Source organism: Cynocephalus volans, chromosome 2, assembly GCF_027409185.1.
Source record: "Cynocephalus volans isolate mCynVol1 chromosome 2, mCynVol1.pri, whole genome shotgun sequence".
Lineage (NCBI taxonomy): Eukaryota > Metazoa > Chordata > Mammalia > Dermoptera > Cynocephalidae > Cynocephalus > Cynocephalus volans.
In genome coordinates, this window is record NC_084461.1 from 173,129,426 (window position 1) to 173,151,734 (window position 22,309).

The following is a 22,309-nucleotide window of genomic DNA, read 5'->3' on the forward strand; positions in this document are numbered from 1 at the left end:
TTTAAGGCTTGAAAATACCAGTTAATTCAGTTTATTAAAAGGAAAATTCCAGAAATAAACAATTCATAGGTTTTAAATTATGCACTGACTAGCATGATGAAATCTTGCACTGTCCTGCTTCCTCTTCCCTGGGATGTGAATCATCCCTTCGTCCAGTGTATCCATGCTGTCTACACTACCAGCCATTAGTCACTGCACTCTCCCTGGTTATCAGACTGACTGTTGCTATATTACAGTACTTATATTCAAGTCATCCTTATTTTACTTAATAATGGCCAAAGCACAAGGGTAGTGATGCTGGCAATGTAGACAGACCAAAGAAGAGTGGTAAAGTGCTTCCTTTAAGTGAAAAGGAGAAAGTTCTTAACTTAATAAGGAATGAAAAAAAACATATGCTAAGACTGCTAACATCTGTGGTAAGAAGGAATCTTCCATCCATGATGAAATGGTGAACAATGAAAAAGAAAATTCGTGGGTATTATACATATTTACCATATTACCATGGGTTCGGTACTATCCCAGGTTTCAGGCATCCACTGGAGGTCTTAGAATGTATCCCCTGCAGATAAGGGGGAACTACTGTATTCTGTTTGTTCCTCCAGACCCTTCTATCCTTCTCCATTCTGCTGGGTTCCCTGGGAGGCTGATCTCTGTTGAGACAATAGCCAAGCTCCCTTGCCCTCTGGCTTCAACCAACGGAAAGTACCAGCAGGAGATGAAAGAGCAGAAGGAGACCTTCTTCCCACCCTCCAGCTGGGTTATGGCTAGGCAGAGTTTCTGTACTGCTGGCCACAGCTCTTGTCACACAGACTTCCCCTGAGCTACTGCTTCTGTTCTCTCCAGGCTTCCTCCCTTTGCTCCAGAGGCTCCCCACTACTGCCAGCCTCAGGAGGCATGTGTTACCAGCCCTTGTTGGATTCCCTTAATTTCCCCACATTTTTGCAAAGAGTGCTTTCATTATCTACTCCTCTTGTCTGAGCTACCTTTTCCTGTATTAACCCTAATGACACATACAACACTGAGTTCATGTTTCTGCTAAAGCAAAGTTCTATATTAATTTGGAAAAGTACTACAATGACCAGGAAAGTAGTCTACTGCAGAAACACTATGCAAAAAATCCATTACATTACTGTTTTCTTTGTATATTTTGTGTACAATTGCGTGGATGTATGTGTACATATATGTATGATTTATCTATCCTGTCTTCTGGCACGTGAGGATAGAACTGGAGGATGGCAAGCTGCCAGCACCGAAGGTGTCATGTCTTTGGTGCCAGAGCCCTCTCCCTTTGCCTCCACACACACAGCAGGGAGTGGGAATGCATACCCAGTCCCTGCCAAAAGAGGAGAGTGTGCAACAGTATTTTAGACCAACAATCTGAAATACCAGACCAGTAGTATTTTAGAACCTGAATAAATTTTGAGATTTGAGGTAATTATTGCATTAAAGGAGAAATACACCATTCCTGATGGCTTTTAAATGTTATTTGCGATAAGTATGCAAATTAGCCTTCCTATTACAGTTTTCATTTATCAGTATGTAATATATGCCTGAGGGAATTTAAAAAAATTTTCTCAGTGAGGACAATCTCAATGGTTCAACTAGATAGTATCAGATGAGTCCCCACACTCTAGCCTGTAGAAATTTGAGGTATAGTATACTAAGGTCAGATATAAGACAAGACCAGAAGAGCTTGACCATCTGCATGAATTGGCCATTAGACAGGAATCATTTAAAAATAATTAAGACTTTATTGCCAGGACCTTTAGGCTACAAGCTTAATCTCAAAAGGTGAGATAACTAACCCTGGCATTTCTATGCTTTACTTCTATGATTTTATAAAACAAAATGAACATAAGGCTCATCACCATGGCTACTTTCTAGAAATAGGTTTGCTTTAGAAACTGTGGTCCTGACTCACCAGAGGTGAAAATGAAGGAGGGATGGAATGATACAGGTCAAAAAACAGCTGCAGAGTTGAAGAATCTAAGAATGCTGGAAAAAAAAGACAAAAGTCATCACTGTATGAAGTGTGTCTGCACATTGCTGTTGGCACACTGCTGGCACTATATGTTAGAAGCATATCCCTCTGATTACTTATCTTACAGAACGTTTATTTCCTTAGAAAGTGATAAGCTAATAGGGGCTTTTTCTTTTTCTTTTTTTTTTTTTAAAAAAGTACTAATGTTAGCTTCTCTAAGAAATAGATTCATTTTTTTGCTTCTCAGGGAACTTAAGACAATTGAAAACACCTTTATCCAAAGCAAAAACTTAAAATTTTTACCCTTAGGAACAGAAAGACAAATATAAGCACAAGTTCTTTTGTTTGACTTTGTTTTGTTTTTGTTTTATTTTGTTTTGTTTTTGACAGCTGGCCAGGTACAGGGATCAAACCCTGGACTATGGTGTTATCAGCACCATGCTAATCAGCCAGCCCTTGTTTTCAAAGACAGATATTACCCTAAATAAATATATAACAGAAGTCTCTAGGCAATTAATGCAAGAATGTGAAATGTACAACCATAATTAATCTGTAATTTAAAGAGTTTCCCATGCTAGAGATCTATAAGATTCCTCCAACAACCTCACCCACACATTATAAAAACAGATGCTAAAATTCTCAATTTTCTCTCAAAGTAACAACGGATTGCCAGGGCTTCTTTAGCTCATCCTATAGACACTCTGCAGAGCTGTGTGACGGACTGTTTCACGGTGTGTGAGTTCTCTGTTACCTGATCTCCAGCTGGTGGGAATCTGTACTGTACACAGGTCGTCTGAGGACTCATCAGTAGAAGTGCCAATGAAATCAAAGTTCAGGCAGTTATGAGTGAGTTTGAGCAGCTGCATGAGCAAGCCATGCTGACTTTCATCATTCAAGTTTAGATTCTTTCCTGAAGCCTGTAAAAATTACCACATAATGAGCCCCACACAATCACTCCTCTCTTCCCAGCTTGCTTCCAGACTCATGACAAGGCTGTTAGCCAGAAATGGAGGACTATACCTCAGCATAGTGAAATGTCCCCCCGCCCAAAAAATGCTGTACTTCTATCACATTAATGTTACTATGAAAATACCCACCTCCTTATTTACTATTAAAACATATTTACTATAAAAACATGAAGCTGGTATTTAAAGAAAGCCGGCTTTTAAAACTTCTTTACATGGTATAGACGTAATGGCCACTGGGTATTCTGAAGCAAGATGGCATGCATGGTTATTTCGTGTGCATGTGAGATCCTAGTTATCTTTAGGATTAAACTCTGGCGGGAGTTCTGAATAGTTTTACAGCCTGCCCTATCTTCCTTCTTTTTACCACCACCACCATCATCATCATCACCATCAACAAAAATCTTTCAAACCAGAATTAAAACAAAATCACCACTGAATTTTCTTTATTTATCTGCAGCCTAGCTGCATACTACAGTTGAATACTGGTCCATAGTTAATGTGACTGTCAGATTCCAAGGTTATACCAGCCTTGCCTCAGCAACTGGCTTGCTAATCATTTGTTTCTGATAGTATCACTGCAGAGGATTCAATTCCTAGTTTTCTTGAAAGCTTTTCCCCTCCAGGGGTTACAACAGCTCTTGTCCGGCAGCCTGCATAACCTGAGGATTGTGTGGGAATTCTGAGGTAAAACTAAGCAATTGAGGAAAAAGATGGATATCATTAACTTAGACAACAGAAAGAATCCAAACTTGCTTCTCAAACTAAAATTGGAAAATACTGGAAAATGAGAAAAACACAAAAATGAACAAAGAGCCAGAGGCTAATCCCATTTAGCTTTCCACAGGGACAGAGTGTCCAAACATTGTTATAAATATGTAGGACTCATAGTTAACATTGCTTTTTTAGTTCAACTCTGTCAATAAATAAATTGAAACACCAACTTTCTATTTTAAAACAGGTAATTTCCTTATGTGATACTGTCTACCTCTTCAGGTTATTAAATCTAAATGGATGTTAAAAACTCAAAATCTACTCTTCCTTACAGATGTCGTTTGTTTATTTGCTGCTTGTAACTCAGCAGGGGACAGGGGAGCCAGCCTAGTTTCTGCATACTAACAATGCAGTCTGAGCCTGCTTTCAGAGCACTGAGAATCCAAACACCATAAAGCTAACACACTTTCGTTCAGTGTAGGAAGATTTTATGTGGTTATAAAAATAAATAAATAAAACTTCAAACTTTGTGGTGAACTAGATTCCATTAGGATAGGAGCATGGGATGAGCGTTCACTTAGTGCTCTTTACCTATGGGAAGAGATTTGAAATAGGGAAATCACAACCCTTTCTCTAACTTCAGTGGTCATTCTGGCAAGCTTCTTTAACACCTCTGAGTTGTGTATTATGGGAGAGATGATGATGATCAAAGAGATGCAGAAGCTCTCGTGGGGTCAGTTAGGGGCTGACATCTTAGTTCCCACCCATTTTCATTCTTTCAAAAGAAACTGGGAAGCATGACCCAAACTACAATCTCACCTGTTTTAGTAAATTGCAGGAAAGTGTGAAGATATCAAATAATGATGAATCTCGGAAAGAAGAGGCTATTTTTCTGTGCTTAGTTAAAGGATGGGTGGTGTCTGCCTGTGCAGAAAAAGAATGAACCAATAATGCAAATTTTAGAATTAACTGCAAAAAAATTTTTCACGCAGGCTTCCTAATAAGCTAGAAGGATTTTCAATAAAAGCAACATAAATACAAAATACATTTTTAATGTTTAAATTATTGTTAAACCATACCTAATGAGAGGATGTGGAGGACGGTAAGCTGCTAACAGCTAGCCTCTACTTACAGAGGGAAAACAAAAGGAGGGAAGTGTCTCTACTGCAAATTCTTATTTTCTTCTCCACTCAGGGAGGGAAAATTTAACAAACTGTTGGCAGATATTGCTAACAATTACTATCATGTCATATTGTGGCTTAGTCTCAAAAACAGAGTAGCGAGGCTTGAATTTTGGTAAACAAACCACTCAGGACCGAAGTTATTGCAGAACTTCCAAAATAGTCATTAATAGCCACAAACTTAAGCTGAATGACAACAGCCTGGTAATGCTCTCTTCCTTCTCTAACTTATTCCAACACATAGTCTATACTGCAGAAGTGAGAACTTAATTGAAACGGCTGTGCTGTCTCTCACTTATTTCTCTGTTCTTGTCTTTTCGACTAAAGTATAAATGGTTTTATGGCTAAGGACTAAATCTTTTATGTCTTCAGTATGCCATCTATTCCTAACACACAGTAGGCACTCAATAAGTGTAATAAAGGAATTTTAAGGTTGCTAAGGGTATTTTTAGTCTAACCGCTTATTGAAAGCTTAAATCTCTTCTATTTACTGATCAGTTCATCCCAGAGGTGGTTCACTTTGTTTCTGTCACATTCAAGAGGAATGCAGCAAGATTTCTGACCACAATCAAGTCTATGTTGATTTTATTTCTAAGTTCAAATAGGAATGATGACAGAAATATATTTTTGATTTGAACCTGACAATGAAAAAACAATGAACAATTAAAGTTATTTAGAAGTTCAAAATATTCCCCAATTCTAGCTTCAGTGTCACTGAGTTATTATGTATGTCTTGGATGATAAAGATATCGATAGATTATATATCATATACCATATGTAATCTGTTATACTAATCATAATACAGAGAATAATTACATGTTATGTTATACACATTTTCATCACTTTCTTAAGAAAGACAAGATCTTGAAAAGATTTTTAATACCAACATTGATGTATTTTGTGGGGCCAAGCTTCAGTGAGGAGAACATTAAGCCCACAATCTCTGTACTTAGCTAATAATACATGTGCTCTCCTACTATGAAGTGTAACAGCAGTTAAACACTAAGTTAAGAGCAAAGGCTCTGGAATAAGACTATATGGGTTGAATTTAGATACTCCTGCTTACTAATCTTGAGACGTCAGGCAAATTATTTAGCTTTATGTGTCTCAGTTTCCTTACCCAGAAAGAGGGATAACCACAGTACCTACCTCACAGGACTGTTGTGAGAATAAAATTAATTAATGTAAGCAAAGTGCTTAGAATAGTGGCTGGCACATAGTAATCACTCAAAAATATAAGCTATTGTTAATTTGGTAATTACTGATCACAGTGGGGATTGCACGTGACAGAGAACATAATACAGACCTCAGATTTTCAAAGGCTATATGCTCGTGTATTTAAAATAGCATGAACTCAGTTAAAATTTCTCAGGGTTAATAAAAATTTCTGCATAATTATAAGCAATAGCAACAATAATGCTGATGTAATTAATATACTGGCAACTTAAGGGTGAGATGTTGCAATTAATATTAATATAGACCAGTTCAATAATTAACTCAATAATTATGAAAGTAAATGACTGAGAAAATAATAGCCAGAGCAAAAGAAAGCCACTGGTGTTTCCTCTGTAGTATTCTGTGATATCAGTGACTCTTTAAAAAATTAATTGGTATTTAGCAGAATGTTTCGTGCACTGTGAAAAGATCACCATCAACATCTTTAATAGTAGCATATGAGGACTGATTTTTAAATGATTATAACACATATTAACATATATTGGAGCAGAAGGGGCACACAAATGATGCTGGTTCCACTTTTATGAGCCCCTTTTTGGACTCATTCTCTCTCATTGGCAAGGCAGTATTTCATTACGGTTTTGACTTAGGACCACCACTCTCATTTCTAAAATGAACATTACTATGAATAAGGAAAGCTGAGATGAGAGGGTAAAATATGCTGGAGACAGAAGGAGACCAGGACAAAAAGAGTGAGGTAGGTTGCACCTACAGAGGAAAACCCACTGGAACTATTGTGTTTCAAAAGGGCATTAATCACTTACCGCAAAAGCACACAACTGCCAAAAAAGATCATCCCACACACAGCAGAAAACACCAATACTAAGAAAAAATATGGCACTTACTTCAATGAGGAAGGCTGTAGCACTTACTTGATTAATTTCATTGGTTAGCTGAGATAAAATTGTGACGCCAATGATGCAGTATTCAACACTATCCTAGTTAAAAAATGTAAGGCAGAAAGAGTTGGCATGTGTGCTTGGTTTTGGCATTTGGAATACACTCATGCTTTTGAGTTAAGAGCTAAGAACGACGGATTCCTGTTTCACTAATAAAACTGCCTAGAAAAGGCAGCAAGGAATCATAGTTTAAAACTGTTGCTTTGCAGGACATAAAATCTAACTGCCATAAAGGAAGACTGATAAATGTGACTTCATCAAAACTTAAAACTTAGGTATTTTAAAAATTCCCATAAGCATTATGGCGTACACATCATAAAAAGATAAACTGCAAAACACATTTGTAAGGTAAACGACAAACGAGTAACCCAATTGACAAAGAGACTTTATAGAACAATGAGAAAAAGGCAAAGAACCTGAGAAAAAAATGTATATAAAATATAAACAGGAAGTTCCCAGAAAAACAAATATAAGCAGTGAATTAACATATGAAAATTTGTCTAGTTTCACTCATACCCCAAACAATGAGATACCAATTCTTTTCACCTATTAAATTGGAAAAATAAAAGAGTTTAGCTTCCAGGGCTGAGGTACAGGGAAGCAGGCAATCTTACAAACTGTTGTTGGTAGAAGGATAAAATTAGGTGTAACTTTTTTGAGAGTAATTTGGAAATACCTTTGACAGTCAAAAATATATACATCCCTTTGAATAATTCCAAGGCTAGAAATTCACCCTACAAACACACTTATGCAAAGCATGACAACATATATGTACTGGGAGATTCAGTGAAGTATTTATTTACCAGTCAAAAAATGGAAACAAACTAAATGTCCATCTATTAGAGATTAGTTAATTAAATTATGGTATTTTGGCTTGGAGTAGTGTGTAGGCATTTGAAAGAATGAGTCAGGGCTTGACTCCTGAGTCTGGGTGACCTGTAAATGCTGCCAAGACATATTGAGGGTAAAAAAGACGCAGAAGAGAATATATGAAATAATTCCAATTTGTGTAATTTTTAAAAAGTAGATAAGCATATAAGCAAGTATACATATGTTGCTTCTCCCATTCCTATTACCTGTAAAAACCTCGTGACGTCTGTGATTGCATTTCTGAAGACATAGTCATCCTTCTGACAGTCAAACCAGCCCAGTTTTGTGATTCTGGCATATAACTGAATAAGTGCTTGTGTCACAAAAGTAGCCAACTTTGGCCGAGTGGCAAGGTAGTTGAGCACATAGTTTCCTATAAAACAAAAACAATTCATGTAATAGGAAGCTCTGCCAGAGAAAGGTGTGTATCTTTAAACGTGCTAAATGGCCAAGAAATGGTAAATTTAGACTATTTACCCTAATTATTCTTGAGAAATGGGACCGCAAATTTAAGATTGTTAGCAGGAATTCTAATTCAGAATTTTATACTGTCACAATAAAGGATTAGAAGCATGGCAGCCTTGAACCTACCCCTAGATGGCTAAGTACTGTGGTCTACACAGAATTCAAAATCCTTAATGGTATTTTTAGTTATTAGAGGCAGTAAAGACTGAATGAAAGAAATTTGACAACAAAAGGGATGACTTAGGCTTTATCTAGAAGTAACTGTATTAGGCCCTCTTCACTTTCATAAGTCTAAAACTCTGGAAAAAACCTGGATTCTAGATATTCTGTACCCATATTCTACTCTAGATATGCTTAGCAATTTCAGCACATCATCAAACACGCACATAAATTTAATTATTACTAGCACACCACTAAACAAACATACTCTTCAAGACAGAACAGAAAATTCTCTACTTACGAATGTCTATTCGTTGTTCCAATGGTAATGGGTTGTTTGTGCGTGATACAAGCTTGGTAAGGCATGTAGCTGCCAGTAACTGGGAGTAAGATGACTGTGAAGAGAGGGGGAAAAAGGACTTAAGATTGTATTGGGAAAGTCAGTCACAAGGTTTTTTACTTGGAAATGATTTGTGCTCAGATTCAAGAAAAGGTAATTGGTTTTGCTATATTTGATGTTCCGAATTTTAGAGGGTCTCTGAGGAAAAAATGAGTCCCACATAGCACAAGTGCTTATTTAGCAGACTTCTATCATGAGCAAAGGGCAAGATAAAGTGAATAGCCTATCACAGTGAATCCGGTACGGATACCTGCTTCACTCTGAGGGACAGACACTAGAGGGCATCTTTTCAGAACGATATCGTAAGATCTTTAGAAGAAAAATCTCTTCTTTCATTTAGACCAAGAAGTCTCTTCCCCTCAATATCTCTGTTACAGTGATGTTTCAAAAAGTTTCATGTCAAAATATTCCTATAGTATGGTATTAGAAAGAAAAAAACCCCAGAAATATCAGAGAGAATGACACAGTATGCTGTATAATTAATCCCCAAATTATGTCTTTCCATCAGTACAGGTATCAATCAGTTATAGCCTTGTGGGGAATGTATATAATAGTATTAAAGTAAACTTCATAAACATTTTTTTGAGAAAGGAAAATTATGCCCCAAGCAATGGAACAGCATTATCACATTCTCAAATATGGCTTTCAACTAATTTTAACCTTACAGAGAATCAAAACATTTCATCTGATCATAATGTATAAGGAGGAATCATGTAAGAATTCTTCCTTGTCGCTGCATTATATAAAACAAGAACAGACTCAGAACCATTAAAATAATTTAACCAAGAGCCAAGGACACTTTTCCACGAAACTAAGTGTCCTTAAGACAGGAGGCTATCCATTTATGTTAGTGTTATATAATATCACCAGGTATAAGAAAAATTTAAGATTAAGAAAAAATCCATGAAAGTGACTTTGTCGTTATTTTTATTCAGCACACCTGAACATGGTCTAAAATGATTAAAGCAGGTGTGCAAACTACTAATCACGCAAGAGAAGCTACTGTAACAACAGTACATAATGTGTAATTATAACTATATACTATGTGTAAATGGTCTTTATACATGATTCCAATAAATCTACCAAGTCATTAAGAGATTAAAAGGAAGAATCCACCATAATTATTTTTAGTATTGCACCATTCCTATTTTCTGCCACCTTGTTGACTGTCAATAATAAGGAGCTGGAGTTAACAGTGTCAGAGATTGTACTGTGGGGATTCTAGCAGGAGTCAACGGAAGAGCTTGTACATTTCCCATAGGACAAATGTAAGTGGATCAATCTTAAGACTGAGTGATTTAAAAGAAATATACAAAATATCATACATTTTACAACTTACAACAGACCACTACACAATCACTGAGCATGACTTTGCAAACTTCAGATATTTGGAAAAAGAGTTAGATCCTCAGCTACTAAAGGATAATTTAAACCAACTATAACTTGTTCTAATTAATGCATAAATAATATTTTAACAATATTGAAAATTCAACAAATTAAATGCTTTCATTTTTTCACATTTTGTTTCAGTCTTAAGTATACTTTTTGGAAAGCAAATTTTTATTAACCAATTCTTTAGGCATACACTGTTGTTCAGGATGCAACACTGCATTGTTTTTTTTTATCTTCACCTTTACCACACTGATATTTATGGCTAATATTTGTAACTTTTCTTGGTTTCCTCCCTTTCATATGTGAAACATGATAATACAGGTAAACATGCCTGGAAGGTCATCCAAGTATTAGGAAAAATAAGAGGCCTAGCACTTGATTATGTTGCTACTTTGTTGAAAGAAGGCTAGTGCTAGCTGCTAAAGTCTAATTGGAATTCTGTCTCTCTCCATGCCCTTTCATAGTACCCTAGTGGGATCTTACCCTTCCTAAGACCTCCATCTCACCAAAAATAATTTTATCAAGTTATGTCTCATTAGAAGCATTATTTTGATCACTGCGATGCCATTGTTAAGCTGGAAGAAGCCTTAATTCCATTTTAAAACCTACAACTTCCTGTAATTTTTATTGTAGGCCATTTTTTCTAGACTTGTAAGACAATAAGCAGTAGGTGTGGAATAGAAGAGAAAAAACATAGAGAAGACTGAGAATTTGTGTAGTGACAAGGATTTTGGATAAGAAAAGTCATTTATTACAGCCTTGTCTTCTGTAAAGCATAAGAGGTGGCACTTAAGTATAACAACAAGAAACGAGTCCCAGAAATATGATTCAAGATAAAAAATGACAGGGCAGAAATATATGTTCAAAGAAATTTTCCTGATGGGGCCTTTCTTGGCAATCTGGCAGATATGGTGCTTTTTAAAAATGAAATTAAGAAAGCAGAAACACCTAAAAGAATCAAGGAACAGAAGCCACCCCAATCCATCCCTAAACTCAGAACCAAAATACATTTTCCTAAGCCTCTGTTACCCTTTAGGATTTTTCAAGTCTTACGTACACTTCCTCTTTCGAGGAGTAACTGGCACTTGCTCAGGCAATCGGGGCTGTTGGTGAATTCAACCAAGGCTTTCTCTGCCTGGAGTCGAGTGGTTGTATCTGTGGTTTCATACAGCTGTTTGCACAGATTCTCTAGCTGGGCCAGGCTCTGGAAAAGATTGGTCAAGAAAGAAATCAGTCCAGCCTTCTACACATGCCAGGAACTGTGCTCGAAATTACTGGACAAAGATAAGTAATAACGAATGAAGAGAGAATTGCTTGTCAACTCTGAGCAAGACCTGGGTAACCTTTATCTAATAATACCATTTGTAGCTCTCTTTATTTGATGCTTTAGAAGACAAAATGATAGAATGCTTAAAATATCTATACACTTTTTCAGTCATTCCCTTGAAGATCAATTACAAATGATACATTTTTTTCCTTCCAGATACCCATCCTCCCAAGCTTTTCCAAAAGGCTTTCAAATAAAAATTCAGAATTTACTTATTCTGCCAACAATTTAAAAAGTATGAATACTAGAGGCATTGCTGTTAAAATTAAGCACATAAACACACAATGTAAGTGTCACATATATCTTTATACAGTTTTAAATATTTTCCCTTTGAGTAGTAGTTACTAGCTCACATCACGTATATGCATAAAGATGGTCACCTCTATGAGAAAACCCCTAAGAGAAAGCTTCAGAATGCCGTACACACCTTCCTCCTTGGGTCCCTCATGTTTAAAGTTCAGCAGACTCTCTTCTCCTGTTGTATTTTAAACTCTTGCTTTGGTTCCAAATTTAAAATGGAAGGATCAAAATAAATTCAACCCTAGCATATGCTCACCCAGAGATAAGAGAAGGGAAACACCCCCAAACAAATCCTTCTCTCCAAATCTTGAACCAGTTCAGGAACGGTATGGGTGTGTGCTTTGTTCAAAAACCCGAAGGGATGCAAGTCTACTTTCACTTAATGTGGTATTTAAAGACAAAGGGGAAGGGAACTAGTTAAGACTATACTTAACTATCATCTTTCATTGACTGAAGAGGAGAGTGAATATCTGTTAGCCTTTAAAGGAATGGTTTGGACTTTAAGAAATCTGAGCCTGTTTTCAACAGTAGCAAGCAAGATTTGGTTTAAATAGTTTGAGGGACCTTACTACTTGCAACAGTAATTCTGACAAAAACAAAAATAATGACAATAATAATTAAATTCACCTGTGTAAATTGCCTAAAATATACCACACAGCCAGTCTGCCCAAGGCTTTTCATTATCACGTTACTTCATTATGCTGTGACTTTATAAATCACAACTTTTCCACCAAGCAGGAAAGCCCTTAGGGCAGGAGTCTATCTTATTCAACCTGATTAATCAATTTCCAACATTAACCTAAAAGAAACAAGAAAGACAAATACTGACACTCTAAGATCATCAGTCTCACTTCAGAGAGCCCTCAAAAGAATAAAAACATTGCCGCTCTCAAAACAAAATAAACCACTCTCTAAAACATCTTGGGACTTTGATTAGCTTATGTTTAACTTATTTCTCTAACTTCCAAGGGTCCCACTTAATATCTTCTTCAATTCAAAAGCACAGAGAAAACTGCAGTTGCAAAGACAGATCTCAAGCAATGAAGCCTGTAAGCAGTACCTGATTTTTTCACATGGCTTATAAACATGAGGAATAGAAGATAAGGTTAATTACATATATTCCATAAAATAAATGTAAAAGTCATTTTTCACTTGCCTGTACTGGCTCAAGACCCTATTGAAAATGGAATCAGTTTAATTGTAAATCCCCACATTCCTAAGCAAGTGATTACATCTGTCAAGAGGTTTTGTTTCAACGTGGATGTCTGGTTTTTTGTCTTCCTATAAAATGATTCACTTAAAAGAAACAAATTATTTTAAAAATAGGCAACACAGAAGAGACATCAACAGAAGGACACCTTACCTAAAAACGAAAGCTAGCTATAAAATTTGGTATTGGGGGCCGTGGGTTCGGACTGACCGGTGCACTCACTGGCTGAAAAAACGACAAAAACAACAACAACAACAAAAAAAACAAAAAAACAAAAACAAAAAAAATAAATAAATAAAATTTGGTATTAGGCATCAGGGAGCAGCAGCAGCCTCATAACCCCCACAGCCATCACACACTTTGAGCTTTCCAGCATCTTGAACAGACACTCCCTAAACAGTCCTGCTGCTTAAGGTATAATGACTCTCCTTGTCTGATCGATCAGTTCCAGTAGCTTCCCCACTGCAACTCTTGTTTATGTTTATTACAACAAAGCTGTTCACATGACAACAGTAAAGCATCTGTCACCAGTAGTTCCTTACTGCTAAAAACCTACAAGCAGGTTATAGAGGGCTTTCTGTTGTTGTTTTGTTTGAATTTGCTTTAATTTAGCAGACAAAACATACTGCAGGGTAAGTCTGGTAAGGAGTTCTACTTTAAAGAACTACAGCTGTTTCTCTGTTTCCAGAAGAACAAATGGGAAACAATTTTATTTTCCCAAACAACTAGCGAAAACATCTAAAAAACACAGGGTCATTTTATTTGGGTTGCTCATACTGCCCATGGAAGGAGAGAGGAATGAGACGGTTCACATTTATGCTCTTTTGGTTCCTAGAGCTTCCAAGGCAAATCTAATAGTTATAATAACCATTTTTTTTCTGTACCCAGCATAAAACAATTTATCCTGTATTTGATAAGCTATTAAAACTAGTACTTCACACTTAGGATGGCAAGAATATGCCACAGCACTCTCCCCCTCTGCATGACAACACTGATGTTCACCTTTTCCTATTCTCCAGTTCTTATTGAGGACATCTATCATGTGATGCCACTTCGGACACAGAAAAGCCTCCAGAGAAGAATGCCTATTTTCTGTTCCTGAGATTGCCAAACCTATAATCCACAGAGAAACTTGCATCTTGTCCCACTGGAACAGAAAAGCACATTTGATGAAATACTTTATAAAACTGGAAAGCAATCTTCAACTAGCAAAGTACTGCTTTAGTACAAGAAACTCAAGATGATTAATCCCCAAACTTAGAACCAGACTGATTTCACCAACAATAATCACATTAAAGTATTAAAGGAAAGTATCTTCTTTAATATTTAGCAACATTATTTTATACAGTCTATTCAACTGGGATAGAGAAAATGAGCTCATCTATTCTCATTTGAATATAGGGTATGGTTTGTTGAGACTACAGACCTTACAATATAATTATCTCAAGGGTTGCTGCTAGATTAGAGGAAAATGAAGAAAATTTAAATAGTCTAACAGTATATACTCTCAAATTAGCCTCAGTGCTTTTAAAATAAAATCCACTTGTAGATTTCCAACCAGAGACTAGGATACTTGTCTTTAGGAACGACTAGATGACATTCCCAATAATGCCGAGCACTGACCTAGAAACAGGCTTAGCCCTTGGACGACCAGTCAGATCTGCAGGTCTTCTGCAGAACACAGCCTTAACCTGCCTGCCAAGGGACCAACTAAAATGAGCAGAAGCTACTGTTGTGCTACAAAGTGTAGCAGCAATACAGAGAGGTCTAATGAAGAACAGAGAGTAGATTGACCAATTTAGCAGCTGAATTTTCATAATTAGGATGCCTCAAATATAAAAGAATTGCTGAAAATTCAAGGCACTTTCAACCTGCTATTCATGAACCCCATTCATTTAGATTCCCCTTAGTTGGAACTGTTTTGTGTACTAGGAAACATTTCGTTAAATAAATGAAAGATGCATACTAAACCCTTCCAGAAAATGAAACATTTTAAGGACCCAGAAGGTTAATAAAATTTATATACTAATTACATTTTATTTTTTATCTATTGAATAAGGTATTCTTATTGTCAATAAGAATATCCAATTCCATACATAATAATTTAAAAACTTTAAAATTCAGTAACAACAATTACTGTTAGGTTAAAAAAGCGAGTGGTAAAACAGTATGTAGAGTATGCTATCATTTTTTACAGAAGAAAATCTGGATGAACACAAACCAAACTTAATCTCTGGGAGGTAAAATTATGGGAGACTTTCAATTTCTATGTTACATATTTCTGTAACTTTTGTTTTTGACCACAACCAGATACTACTCTGTAAGCAGAAAAAAAAAAAGTCCCAACAATTGTACAGATATTTTTTAAAAGAGCAATTAAAGCTACATTATTTTTCTAAATTAACTCTTTTAACTAGTAATGTTTTACTAATTAACAACTGATTCTGTCACCAATCCGAATTCATAAAACACATTCATAAAACCAAAGAGGCAAAAGGCTATTCCAAAGGCTAATTAAAAACAAAACAAAACTATGTCTGTGTTTATTACTACTTCTATTTTGTTCTTTCTTACCAATGTTGGTATTTTAAATGGACTGGAAAGAACACTCCACTCAAGTTTTCCTCTTGTCTACAAGTTATCTACAAGGCAATCTTAGTGAGCCAAAGTCATCTTGGTTTCATACATATATGAACAGATCTCTCAGAAGTTATTTACTGCAGTGGAGTCAATGGGGGTGAGGGGGTGGGCGGGGAACAGCTAGCTCTTTGAACAAGAATGTTTATATATGCAAACTATTTATTTCAAAAAATCAATTTAAGAAAAAAGTTTACAAAGCCATTGCAAAAGACTTGAATATGTTCCTTACAAGAGGATATACAAATAGTCAATAAGCAAATGAAAAGGTGTGCAATGTCAACAATCATGGGGAAATGTAAATTCAAACTGTGATGAGATACCCATTAGAATGATTAAAACGAAGTGTTGGTTACGATGTAGAATAAATGGAATTCATATGCTGTTAGTGGAGTCGGAACTGATTCAAACACATTGGAAAACTAGCAGTATCTATTAAAGCAAACACATATGGATACCCTATGACCTAGCTATTCTACTCTATACACCCAGTGGAGATGTGAACTAAGTTCACCAAAAACAAATGTTCCACAATGTTTAAGGCAGCACTAAATGTAATAGTTCCCAAATGGAAAGTCAAGTGCTCATCAATAATAGTATGAATAAATGTTTGATTTCTTACTCTCTGTGCTGGTTACCCAGGCAAGTCCACTTCGTGAAAATTCACTGAGTTATACATTTATAATTTGTGTATTTTTCTGTATGTATGGATGAATGCCACAGTTCTCCCCAAATTCTCCAGGTATTTATTCTCATTTATTACTTTCTGGAATGGAAAAGAAGTTCATCAGTAACCTACAACTGTACTTTAGATATAGAATGCTTTAGTTTTACATCAATTCACGCTTTTACAACCATGACTCCCATTATTTTCCTAGGAAACAGGTAAGACTTTTTATGTATTTGGGGATATTCTATTTCTAAGAGTACTAAGAGGGTGAGTGACACTTTTTGGTTGCAGATGCTGTGTAATGTCTCCTGCTGTAAAACAAGATAAAATACATATTTTCAGCAAGTGATAATGCTATGCCAGACTCTTGCATGCAGTAGATAAGGATGGCAAGTCTGCTAATATATGAGACTGCAAAATTCTACATTTAACTTCAAAATATCGATCAATTCAAATTTATAATAAACACATATGGTTTTTGCATTGAGGGTAACAGGCAGCCAAAACACATGTAACCAAATTATTTCATGAAGTAAATAGCCACACTAACTGTTCCTGGTCTCTCAAAGGTTTACTGACGTAGAAACTGGCAGCCTGAAACTGCCCCACATTTTTGTTTTTTTTGTCTTGCAGTGTGGTTTTAAAGTTTGACACAGTTCCCAATATTTCATAATAATATGTGGCTTTCCAGTTAGTTTCCTATCAATTAGAAGGAAATCTGCATTACACTGGACCTGCATTTTGAAGTGTCACTGAGCAGATTACACTAAGAGGGAAGTACACCCTGGGGCAGGCTTTCTTTTACAGCAGTTTCTCCACAGACGTCTAAGTTTTCTCTCCGTGCTCTACTGCAGCTTTGTCTCATATCAGATGCTCACTCCAGGACGTCAATCTTTAAAAGTAGCGAGCATGATAATACAATAGATATTTTACTTTGGGTACTAACAGTTTGCCGAATTTGGTTAAAACAATCTTTTCAGCACAAGGGGCTACATAAATCTTAGGCAGATAAAATGGACAGAGTTAAGCAATTTGGATACTGGTCTTAGTAACTAATTGTGTAACTGGGCAAGCTAATTTCCAGGGCTTCAGTTTTCTCAAGTGTAAAGTAAGTGTATTTCATTGTATGATTTTAAAAGACACTTCCAGTTCTAAAATTCTATAATTGTAGTATAGAATTAAGATAGTTCTTCCTATCTTAATTATTTAAGTAAGATAGAATTAAAAGTAAGCAAATATCAAAATTAAATGATCATGAAAATAATGAGAGAATTACACTTAAAAAAATAAATGTGAGGTCACACTCACACACATCCCTGCCACTGTAGCACAGGACCTTTACCCACAAACACCTTTCATGACCTAAAGGGTTCTTTTGGAGCTGAGGTTCAACACAGAGTAATGGTTAAGATTTTAGATGACAAAGTCCTACTCCTCTATCTACTGTGGGAGTCACTCAAATCATTCAAACTAGTTTTCTCTTCTTTTAAATAGAAACACCTACTTCACAAAGCTGAAAAAGTCAATGAGGTAATGTACATAAATTGCTAGTTACTGAGTTTATTGCTGGCTATTATTGATTACCCTGGCAACTAAAAACTCTGGCGATCAGCAGCTTGGCTAGCGGCACTGGGGATAGTATATACAATCCATACCCATTAGCAGATTCCATTTTTGCGAATTCACTTACTGTTAAAATATATTTGTAACCCCTAAATCAATATTTGCTCATGGTGCTTTTGTAGTCATTCACAGACATGCACACGGTGGCAAAAAATTTAAGTTGTGTGACTCACACAGTCACAGCTGAGGCTGAATACTGTGATGTTTTGCCTTCTTGTTTCAGTGCTCACACACTGTAAACAAGTGTGAGGTCCTTTTTGTGTTTTATTTACTGCCATATTGTTTTTTGAAGGTCTGTGCTTTTTGTGGGTGATTCCACTGATTCAAATGGTCCCCAAGCATAATGCTGAAGGGTTGTCTAGTGTTCCTAAGAGCAAGAAGGCTGTGATGTGCCTTATGGAGAATTCGTATGTTAGATTAGTTTTGTTCAGGCACGCATGAGTTACAGTGCTTTTGGCCGTGAGTTCAATGTTAATGAAAAAAAAGTATGTATTAAAGAAACACAAACAAAACAAGATTATGTACTAATTGGTCGATGAAAATACAGTGACCAGAAGTTGGCAGGAACCTAACTCTGCATTTCCCCTAGGAGCAATGGCTCAGTATTTGCTAATTCAGTGTTCTTGGCAACTTTATAGAACATAACTACAACAAATAATGAGGATCAGTTGTTATTTCCAGTATCAACAGAGTGGTATTCAGTACATATTTCCCTATAGAAACAGAACTATATTTATTGCCAGTGTTTAAAGGCATTTGTTCAGAGGTATCTATATAACTTCCACATTAATGTTTGTACCATTGTCTCAAATGTTTGCTTAAATTGCCATTTATATTAATTATGTATGTATTGTAACTTTAGTTAATGAGCACTAATGCACACACTGGATGGAAAGGACAAGAGTGTGTCTGGCATAGAGAAGAAGATTCATAAAAATGTCTTGCATAAATGGGTAAGTGTAACTCTTAAAAAAAGCTTCTAAAGGGACTTTGGGTTAAAATGGCAGATTGACCACACATCTAATTTTGTTCCCTCCCAAAACCCAACTAAAAACACTAAAGAGATAAAAACAAAAAAACCAAAAACCAAACAACTAATAACCCCACAGAGATAGGGAAAACAGGAGAGGGGACGATAGCAACACAATTTTGGAATCCAGAAAAATCAATGGTAACTGACAAATGATCCAAGAAAGCCAAATCTCTTGCCAACAGTGAGAAAAGCTAAACATTTTTACGCTACATGCTGAGATGTTAAGGTGAAGCGAGGTGGCCCAAACAAGGAAGAACAGGGTGAAAGTATTTTTGAGAAGTTAGATTTCCAGATATCTTTCCTTACTCTATGCCTCTGAATAAATGTCTCTCTTTCTCTGGGCTGGGAAACACCAAGCCAGTCAACAGCACACTTGAGGATATGAGCACCATACAGCAAATAGGTCAATTAAGTGGCTACATGACAGTGAATGCCACTGAGTCTTCCTTCACTCACGGGGTTCTACCTGGCAATGTCAGCAAACAGACTGTATTCTTTAGGCAGGAGTTTGGAAGATTTTCCCCTGAGAATCTCATTACAAAGGCAATAGTTGAAGATAACTGATATGTGGGTTACCCAACAAAAGGCACACCCAATTACTCTGCTGTGATGCCTCAGACAAGCCTCACCCACATGCTTAGAGCTCCCGATCAGCTTTGTATTCTCTTAATCTTGATCATGAGCAAAAATAAAGGATTACCAGAAATCTGAAGAAAGCCTTTAACGTGGAAGATAGAGAGGTTATCAAGCACACAAAAAGCAATCTGGAACAAATAGAAACTGTGCAAGGAGAAGGAAAACTTGACAAAAAGAAAAAAAAGATAAAGGAAAAAAGAAAAGAAAAGAAAAGAAAAAGTATCAGCTTACTAGAGAGACAAATAAGTATATGGCAGCTGTAGAATTAACAGGATGCTCTAAAGAGACACTTAAAGAACATAGAAGGTATCTTAGAAAATAAAAATATGATAACAGAGACAATATATTCTATTAGAAGGGTGGAAAATAAAGTTAAAATCTTGCATACAGCAGAGCAAAAGACTGAGGTAGAAAATATGAGAACAAAGTTAAGAAAATCAGAGGCCCAGTTCAAGAGGTCTAAAACCAATTAACAGGAGTTGCAGAAAGAGAGAACAGAACATGGCGAAGGAGAGGACATTATCAACAAAATACCTCAAGAAAATTTCCAAGAACTGAAGATCATCAGTTGGCAGAATGAAAGGGTCCACCAAATGCCCAGTTTAATAGACGGAAGTCAACCCACACCCAAGGCACATCACTGGGAATCCACAGAGAACAGAGGACAAAAAGAAGATTCTATAAGCTGCCAGAGAGATACAAAACAAAACAATTAACATAAAGCAACAGGAATCAGCTGGTTCTGGCTATCACAAAAGCAACACTGGAAATAAGAAGCCAACAGAACAATGCCTGCAAAATTCTGAAGGGAAATGATCTTCAACGTAGAAGGCTATATATACTCAAAGAAGTAATCAAATAGAACAAAGCCATTTTGGGATATGTAAGGCAACAAAAATCTCTCATCCATGCTCCCTTTTGCAAGGAGCTACTAAAGAATGTGTTTCATACCAAGATAAAGGTAATCCCATAACAAGGTAAGCATGGAATGCAGGACATGAGAAATCCGACACAGGAGAGGGATATCAAGGGAATCTCTGGGAGGATGGTGAAGGGAGAACCCAGGACAACAACTGCGAGCTGGCCCTCAAAAGCAACCGTTCAAACAGAATGGCTCCAGTGTTCATGGAGTCTTCACCAGGATCCCTGCCACCATTGCCCTCTTTAACCTGAGGACAGAATACCTGGGTGAGAATTTTCCCTTTAAGATTTCACCTTAATCCATGTTGAAGTTTAGTTCACAGAAAAACCCTCAACTGACAAAGTAACCACTCCATTTAAATTTGGGGAAAATTTTTCTATAGAGTTGCTTAATCATTTTTTAACTAACATTCCAAAGACAAAGGCAGTTGTGCAAGCTTAAAGGATGATTTTGAAACTGATACTGCATGGTATGGTTACTTATAGCATTTAAAAGCCACAATAAGATTTAGGCATAAAAAATTTGCACCTTGTGATTTACAAATGGAATTCCAGTAAGAAAATAACAGCAACAAAAACATATTTGGCTTTTGCCACCTTCATTTCCCTCTTTATAAAAAAGAAGGCTGTTTGTCTCTCAAACGCCTTTTATGAAACTTAATTTGGCCACATTGACAGTCTTAAAAGACCAAAACAATGTACTTCGCTATGAAAACGGCTAAGCAAGAAAGGAGATTACGCAGCCCAAGCAGATCACCTGAGGAAAGGAAGCCAACACCCAGCTATCTGGAGACCCAAATTTGCAATTTCAAACAATCACATATATAAGTAAACTTTTCTGCTATACTACCATTTCCCTAAAAACTGCATTCTATAAGCAGGTCTATACAGGGAGAACAATTCTATAATAGTTCAATACTCTTGGCTAAGAGTGTTAACCCACATCTCTAACAGTTTAAGTTGGTGTGGACTGTCTTGATATTATCAGAGTTTTTCCTTACAAATTTGATAGTAGTTTTTATCATATAGCAAGCATGGTCAAACAACTGACTTCTAAAGTTCAGAAAGCGATAGCCATTGGTTAGGTATTAAAGGAATCAAAATGTGAGAAAGAGTTATATAAACTTTCACTTCATTTAGTCCTAGTTTCCAAGAGCTATTTGTTTCTGAGTTCTTTATTATGTAAGTTACATTGTAGAGAGATACTGTTGAGCCACTGCTCATTTATCATTTTTTTTCTGACCGGTAAGGGGATCGCAACCCTCGGCACAGTGTTGTCTGCACCACGCTCAGCCAGTGAGTGCACCGGCCATCCCTATATGGGATCCGAACCCGCAGCCTCAGCGCTACCAGCGCCACACTCTCCTGAGCGAGCCACAGGGCCAGCCCTCATTAATCATTTTAAATTTATGTTCTTAACATCAATTTGGTACAACATTCGAACTTCAGAGTACTGGGGATATTTTGGGCAGAATCCTACTAAAACATTAAAACCTCTATTTAAACGCTGAGTTATATATAACAGAGCAAAGGAAGTGATCAAACACACAATCACCAATTCTCTGAGGCCACAAATCACCCAGCTCCATCATTAATAGGCTAGCCAAATAAATACAAACTAGCCTGGAGAATGTTCAAGAAACTTCAGGAATCTTAGGGTTTCCCACCTTTTATAAATGTTACTAGTTCT

At 36.5% G+C, this 22,309-nt stretch overlaps 1 protein-coding gene and 1 non-coding gene across 4 annotated transcripts in view; both read right to left on the reverse strand.

The window, feature by feature from the left end:
* Positions 1–22,309, reverse strand: part of XPO7 (exportin 7) — an 83,182-nt gene that overhangs the window by 25,206 nt on the left and 35,667 nt on the right. For 2 of the 3 annotated variants that reach the window (XM_063086022.1, XM_063086020.1), the window contains exons 2-8: positions 11,320–11,466; positions 8,772–8,865; positions 8,053–8,219; positions 6,923–7,015; positions 4,480–4,584; positions 2,733–2,898; positions 1,922–1,995 (exon numbers count right to left, since the gene is read on the reverse strand). In XM_063086022.1, coding sequence (XP_062942092.1) covers positions 1,922–1,995; positions 2,733–2,898; positions 4,480–4,584; positions 6,923–7,015; positions 8,053–8,219; positions 8,772–8,865; positions 11,320–11,466 — 846 coding nt within the window. The remainder of the gene's footprint in view (positions 1–1,921; positions 1,996–2,732; positions 2,899–4,479; positions 4,585–6,922; positions 7,016–8,052; positions 8,220–8,771; positions 8,866–11,319; positions 11,467–22,309) is intronic. The other variant, XM_063086021.1, reaches the window with a different exon arrangement.
* LOC134371373 (small nucleolar RNA SNORA57) lies at positions 1,200–1,349 on the reverse strand. The gene has a single exon (XR_010022799.1). It is a non-coding gene; the product is annotated as a small nucleolar RNA SNORA57 (small nucleolar RNA).